The following is a 7,902-nucleotide window of genomic DNA, read 5'->3' as shown; positions in this document are numbered from 1 at the left end:
AGAATGTCTCTTCACACACCCAGAGATTTACCCATTACTGGAGTCCTCTCACTGGGCGTCACTACCTGGCATGTCCAAAAGGGCTAGAGCAAGGGGCGGGGGTGAGGGAGGGAGCACACACTTAGCATTTGAGGAATAACTTCTGCTCTGCTTTTCACTGCTTTTCACCCTTCTCAATTAGAAACAACTCCAGACGGAGCCACATCCATGCAGACCAAGCCTGATACCCTTGCAGCCATGGAGAGGCAGGTGCAGAGGGAAGACACAGAGGAGATGCTGCCCTCCATACCGGCTAGTTTTTTGTGTCAACTTGACACAAGTTAAGAGTCATCTGAAAGGAAGGTGCCTCAGTTGAAAAACTGCCTCCGTGAGATCCAGCTGTAAGGCATTTTCTCAATTAATCATCTCGGGGGAAGGTTCAGCCATCCCTGAGCTGGTGGTCTTTTGGGGGTTCTATAAGAAAGTGGGCTGAGCACGCCATGCTGAGCACGCCAGTAAGCAGCACCCTTCCATGGCCTTTGCATCAGCTCCTGCCTCCAGGTTCCAGCCCTGCTTGAGTTCCTGTCCTGACTTCCTCCAGTGAGGGCTTGTATCTAAAATATAAGCCAAATAAACCCTTTCCTCTCAAAAAAAAAAACCTTATCTAATACAACAAGTATGTCTAGAGTAGCACATTGATTAAGGTACAGGCCAGTGAGTGGTATGGCTGGGCCAGGTGGCAGATCTATATATTTTGGTTACTCTCCATACTGGTTTCCATTGTGGATGCATCATTTTGCAATCCTACTACCAGTTAATGAGGGTTTTCCTTGAACATGAAACCTCAACACAATTTGATGCCAGTTATTTTCTGGGATAGTGGAGCATAGATTCTTTGAAAGGGGAGGGGAAAATAGGGCAAAGACTTTAACAAAGGAGGAAGGATGGTAATACAGAGAAAGACAAGGCAGGGAAAAATAAAATTCAGGATGGTTGATAAGGACATAGGCAACCAGATTTCCATAATAATACTGATAAATAGGCATAAAACATATGTGTGTAAATATTTTAATGGAGTTATGTAACATAGTTTGTTAATGCTCTTCACAAGAACCACAACCTTCCTAACAAAAAAATCCCAATACCAGAAATAAGAAACCTCCATTCTGGTTGTTGGTCAACTGAATTCAGGAAACACCCAAACAGCAGAGGTTATTGTCCTTGCTTTTGGTTTCCTCCTAGAACTTGAAGATAAGTTCCTATTGCTAAAAGCAATACATATTTCAGACACGGGACTTGGCAAAATTGAGCTAGAGCTGACTCAGCAGTACCCTGCTTGGGTGCTGAGTATTTGGAAGGTGTCATGCAAGATGCCAGGAGAGAAAAGCAATCAACAGTCATCCTCCACTGTTTACTTTACAGACCACAACAATGGCCAGAACAGAGTGTACCCCAGTGGCACAATAGTGTCACTTTTATCTTTGAAGTAACCAATAACTGCTAATTAGACTTAAGACCAAACAAGAAGAAGGATTTCATGCCTGGCCTTCAAATCTATCTAGACATAGGGCCTAGAGGAGAAGCTACTACTATTATTTTCCTAATAACATAGTTTGCAATTGTATTCTAACAAATAATTTTTTTATTTTTCAAAACTTTTTAAAATTTTTAAAGTTTTAAGTTTAGGTTTCAAAACTTGAAAAATGTTACAGAAATCCACAACTGGTCAAATGCAGGTAACATGTTATTGTGGCAAGTCCAGTTGCAATTGCTGCATCTTCAGTGTAACTACTTCGTTCAATACTAGGGTACCATCTTGGAAAAGAAAATAAAGTTTATGAAAACCAAAGAACCAGTACCTTGATACAAGATAGTCTTGCCTAGAGAAGACAAGAAATCTGCACCGAGGAACTCTCAGGCCCTCAATGAATTAGAAAAGAAAATAGTTTTTCAGTGTGTAAATGTTATATATATATATATATATATATATATATATATATATATATATATATATATATATATATATATATATCAACACATGCATCATGCATGCCTGGTGCTCACAGAGACTAAAAAATGTGAGTTGGGTCTCTTGGAATTGAAATTACAAGTTATTTTGAGCTGCCCTATTAGAGCTGAAAAATGAATTTGCATCATCTGCAAAAGCAGCAAGTACTCTTAAACGCCAAACCATCTTTCCAGACTCATTAATCATTTTTATATGTTTGTATTTGTATGGGATTGTGTATAGATAACAGAACACTAAGAAGTGACTCGTAATAGGGGGGAAATGAAGACTTTAAGAGAGAGATGTAGAAGGAATGCAGAATACATGCATTGTGAAAGTGTAAGAGCAGACACTGAGGTGCAGCAGGGTTAAGCCAGAAGTTGAGTAAAGAAGCTATTGACCATATGGTTAACAAACAAAGTGTAAATGAAAATGCCACAAGAAGTCTAGCTACCTCGTAGGCTAATGTAACTAAAAATAGCTTTTATTTTTGAATAAACTGAAAGTTAAAAAGGAAAAAACATTTAAATGTAGAATTACAATATAAATAGGTAAAAACATATAATAATTGATTCAAAGAAATGATTATATTGACATTCAGAGAAGTACTTCTCAGTGTCCTAAAGTGGAAAGACCTATCAACTAATGGCTAAGTAAATATCATAATATAACTATACAATGGCATAATTATTTGTCAATAAAAAACATAGACAGACATAGCTTGAAAACATGCTAATAGAAGAAGCCAGCTATGAAGAGCTTATATGCACATGAAATATAAAAGAATGGGAAAATCTGTAAGTGAAATTGCCTATGAATGGTTGGAGGTGAGAGTGTGTATGTGACTGGATACAGGAATTCTTTGTAGGATAATGGGTTCTAAAATACGTTGTAGACTGCTTTGAATGACATTAAAAACACTAAATGAACATCACAGCTCTTAAGGATAACTGAATTGCAACTTCAGCCCAACATTAAACTATATTTTTGTTTCTCATTTCATGCTTAACTCAGAGAATAGTTTCATCATTCTTCTTGGAGTAACTGAAGTCAATTGACTGGCAAGCAAAATGTGGTTGGTAGTTCCATACAACAAGAACAGGCAGTCCTGTGTCCAAAATCCTGAACATATCCTTAGATCCCATTTGCTATTTCCACACACAAAGGCAAAAGTTAATCATCTCTAAGAATCCAAAAAGAGTTAGATAACAAGGACCAAGATTCCCTGAGGTTGAATGTTTGTATTTCATCATTAGTACAGAAATTCATCCAATTCATGACTGCCTAGTTTAGATAATCATCCTGAAGGAAGGAATTATGAATGCCACCTATGACCTCATGATCAGTAGTGAACTCATACAAAATGGAATTATAAAGTAAGCTCACATGTATGGAGAAAGGTTGGAGTAATGGTGGTAGTAAATACAACTGAGTTTTCTTAGCAGTAAGAAGACAAAAATGAATGAATGGGTGTGGAAACATAGATGGGTTTAATTTTGGCTTGAGGAAACATTAAACATGCTATCTGCTTGCCATAACTCTGTCTTTTCCACAAGTTGGCAAACATAGGAATTTGGATAATGAAGTTTAAATGGTTCTAGAAGGTTATATATCTGCCCTAAGACCTCTTGCAGGTAGTCTGTCATGTTGAATTGAGATGTTGTCCTTGGATTCCTTCCCTATGTGTGTGGTTTTCTATAGTCTCATTCTGATTAAAAACTATAGGTGAATGGGCTGAAGAGATGGTTTGGCTATTAAAGGCTGTGTGCAACCAAAACATATAAAAACTGCTGATGCCTTCTTATGCAGTGAGACATTTTAAGTCATTAATAATCAGAATAGTTCCTAATAAGGTGGGGTAGTTTTCCATTTACTCTTCTCCCCTTTCCCCTCTAATAAATTAGGCTCCAGTCAACAGAAGATTTGTTCAGTATCTGAATAAGGAATGACTACATATTTTTCCATGCTTGTTTTTGCTCTGTTTTTGCACTCTTTTTGTATTATTGGTGGTTCCGTTTTAATTGTACCTTCTCCTAACTATAGGAGATATTGATCATTGACTATAATTGGTCTCCTCTAGAGATCCCTGAGGTAAATTGGTCCTGGAAATGTCCTGGGCAATTACTATGTCCTTAATTAGTTACACAGGATCTGGACTCCTCTGAGATGCAGAGTTCATAATATCAAGCATGGCAGCAGAGAGGTGTGAGTAGGGATGGTGTGTGTAGGTAATGAGGACAGAGGCTGCTAAATAAAATAAAGATGAGCAGGATTCTGAACCAGAAACCGTGACTCAGCCTCAGCAGAGCTGGGTACAATCAGGACAATACTCAGGTGTCTTACTGTCAATCCCCATGAACTTCCGTTGTTATACAAGACAATCTTTTCAGGTATGATAACATTCTCCTTGTCTCTGTTTTCCAAGATTTTACCACATTGCACAAGTATGGTATAAACTCATCCATAACCTCTTTCATATTCATGAGATCATATCAATCATGCATTATATAGCTTTTCTCTAAATATCAAAACATTTTAACACAAGAGTGGTCCTGTGAGGTGGAGTTCAGTACTGTAGTGCCAAAAGTTTGTTAACTATACTTTAGCCTGGGGGACGTGGTACCTTAACAATCTCCTAACAATGTCCTCTCCAAGATGATGATTAATTTTATTTGAACAAGATAATTTTCTGTTTTACCTGTATTGAATGTGATTGCTCCTAAGTGCAGTCTAACAAGGGTGACATTAAATGCATCTAGATGCTACTATAAATGTACAATGAATACTATTCTATCAAAGTCAATGATTCTACAGAATTCAAGATATATGTAGTATGTAGGTGCACCAAGTTTTATAGACATATGACTTGTGATTTTCATATGCTTTTTAATATGAGAACTGTGAGTTAATGTGTAAAGAAGGTTACAAAATTCTTTGGCCTATGAGTAGTTATAGTTGTGATTTCTCTGGCTTCTACACATGCACACACAACACAAAGCTACGCTTCATTTACATAAGAAGCTGAAACATGACATGGTGGTACATGCCTGTCAATTCAATGCTTGGGATATTGAGGCATGAGTGTTGCATGCTTGAGGCCAATCTTGGATAAGAAGCAGAGCATATTATTAGGTGGTGCATGATTTTTCTACTTGATATCTCCTGTGTAATGTTAATCCACAATGTCTAAGTGTAAAAACTTTGAATTTATCTGCATTAAACCCTTTAAGTCTGTAAAGGTGCAAGCAGTCAAACATAGTTTTTAGCATTTCAGAGACTTGGATATCTTGATGTTTCTCCTATCAACCCAGATTCATGTGATAGATTTATTAACCATGCGTGTGTGAGAGGGGTGTATCTGTGACTAAAATACACAGATGATGTATTTTAGGCAGACTTCTTATCAGATGATGGCCCTAGGTGGAGATTAAGAATGATTGCAAATAACCAAATAGAATGATGGCATGTGTGACTTTCCCTGCATGTATTTTACATTGGAAAATTGTTTAAAGGAGTGATCAAAGTATTAAGTGCATAGAATATGTATGATATGTTAGGAAACATAGATAAATGTCGAGATTACTATAGAGACACAGGATAAATTTGGCTATGTATGTAGTAAGTGATATGCCTGACATGTGAGTGAGGATGAACCAAATAAAGGGAAAACAGTGGAGAAGAAGTGATAGGCAAGGGGAGGAGCAACTCTAAAATGTGAGCAGTGAAGAGATTTACCCCAGCATTGAATGACAAGATAAAAGCCTGACAGACCATATGGGGATGTACCACTGGCATCCCTGAAATAAGGAAACATCAGTTGTGTTCCTGATAAGAGTTTGCTATTATCTTTAGATAAACAATAGTTTCTCTGAACAGAAAATTTAACAGTAGTTAATTTGAAGAATAAATCAGGAAAATATGAAGGAACTCCTCTGTTACAATGTCAGAGTATTAATGAAGCATGTTGAAGGGAAGCAAACTGTCAGGAGACATGAGAACATGGACATAAATTGAGTCTGCTGCTGCATTCCAGTAAAGACAAGATGTGATTCTCATCTATTGAGATAATCTCACAGAGAGGAGTGGATGAAATTGGAGGAGAATGGAGGGAAGGTTCTGGACAATGTCTGACAGTAGTTTAATGTAAGAAAAAAATTAATGGATCAAAATTCACATATCTCAAAAGAAAAGGCATAGATAAAACTGTCCAGGGAAGTAGAAGAGATTGAAACCTATTAAAGAGAAGCCAAGAAAGACCATTCATGATTATGATTGTAGACACTTAGAGTTTGAGATAAAAATGACTGTAATGACTGTTAGATCTATTGTTATAGAATATTTATTCTAGCTATGTATCCATGTTTATTTTCAATTTTAAAGGACAATATTTTCTTACTAGGATATGGTAGAAGAAGGACAATGAACAACCAAACTGTCATCACTCACTTCCTTCTCCTGGGTCTGCCCATCCCCCCAGAGCACCAGCACCTGTTCTATATTCTGTTCCTAGCCATGTACCTCACCACTGTTCTGGGGAACCTCATCATCATCATCCTCATTCACCTGGACTCCCATCTCCACACACCCATGTACTTCTTTCTCAGCAACTTGTCGTTTTCTGATCTCTGCTTCTCCTCTGTCACAATGCCAAAATTGCTGCAGAACATGCAAAGCCAAGACCCATCCATCTCCTATGCAGGCTGTCTGACACAAATGTACTTTTTTATGCTTTTTGGAGGTCTGGAGATCTTCTTTCTTTTGGTCATGGCCTACGACCGCTATGTGGCCATCTGTTTACCCCTTCAATATTCCAGCATCATGAGCCCCAACCTCTGTTTGTGTCTGGTGTTGCTGTCTTGGGTACTTACCATGCTGTATTCTATGTTGCACACTCTGCTCTTAGATAGACTGTCATTTTGTGAGGACAACGTGATCCCCCACTTTTTCTGTGACATATCTGCCCTGCTCAAGTTGGCTTGCTCTGACATTTATATTAATGAACTAATGATATTTATCTTGGGAGGGCTTGTTAGTGTCATCCCATTCTTACTCATTGTTGTGTCCTACATACAAATTGTCTCTTCCATTCTAAGGGTTTCCTCTACCATGGTTATCCACAAAGTCTTCTCCACCTGTGGCTCCCACCTGTCTGTGGTGTCACTATTCTATGGGACAATTATTGGTCTCTATATTTGCCCATCAGCTAATAACTCTACTGTGAATAAGACTGTTATGTCTTTGATGTACACAATAGTGACTCCCATGCTGAACCCCTTCATCTACAGTCTGAGGAACAAAGATATGAAAGAGGCCCTGGTAAGAGTCCTTTGGAGGAAGAAAATCTCTTTATAATGATGAAAATGGGGTTGTTACTTAAATTTATATATTAAATATATTGATATTAAAATTACAAAATTTATTCTTACCATGGGAATACAAGAACATACTACACAAGTAAACTATGCCTGCTTGTGCTCCTCACACTGGCCTCTGTTTAAGCAAATGACAGTTTACTAATTATAGTTTGTGCCTTCTCAGGTCAGTCTCCCTTGGGTTATTTGGGATGCCAGGAACTTAGACTTGGGACTTATCTCACCCATCAAAAGTGTGTCCTAATACATCTGGCTTGTAAATGTATCAAATCTGGGCTCAATATACTTCCCAAGTGATCAGGGGGAACATGAAAATACTCATTTCTTTATATATTTCCTCACTTCTAACTATTTCATTCTGTCTCTTCTCCATCCCCATGCTGTGTAACTGCCTTGTCTTTAAGTATGCAACAGATCAAAGATGGATGGGATCAGGGACTACAGTGTGCATGCTCAAGTAAACACAAACGCACACACACACACACACACACACACACACACACACACACACACACACACACTCCTTTTATACTGTAAGCAGCT

The 7,902-nt window shown here is 37.9% G+C and overlaps 1 protein-coding gene across 1 annotated transcript; it reads left to right on the top strand.

Annotated features, from left to right (window-relative positions):
- Positions 1-6,406: 6,406 nt before the first annotated feature.
- Positions 6,407-7,339, top strand: LOC311579375 (olfactory receptor 1468-like; the record flags this gene model as incomplete). The annotated part of the gene is made up of 1 exon (XM_084749872.1): positions 6,407-7,339. The coding sequence occupies one exon, from the start codon at positions 6,407-6,409 to the stop codon at positions 7,337-7,339; it is 933 nt and encodes a 310-aa protein (XP_084605998.1).
- Between the last annotated feature and the right edge of the window lie 563 nt (positions 7,340-7,902).

This window comes from Acomys minous (assembly GCF_964271855.1).
Source record: "Acomys minous genome assembly, chromosome: 12".
Taxonomy (NCBI): domain Eukaryota; kingdom Metazoa; phylum Chordata; class Mammalia; order Rodentia; family Muridae; genus Acomys; species Acomys minous.
This window is presented reverse-complemented; position numbering and strand designations above follow the sequence as displayed.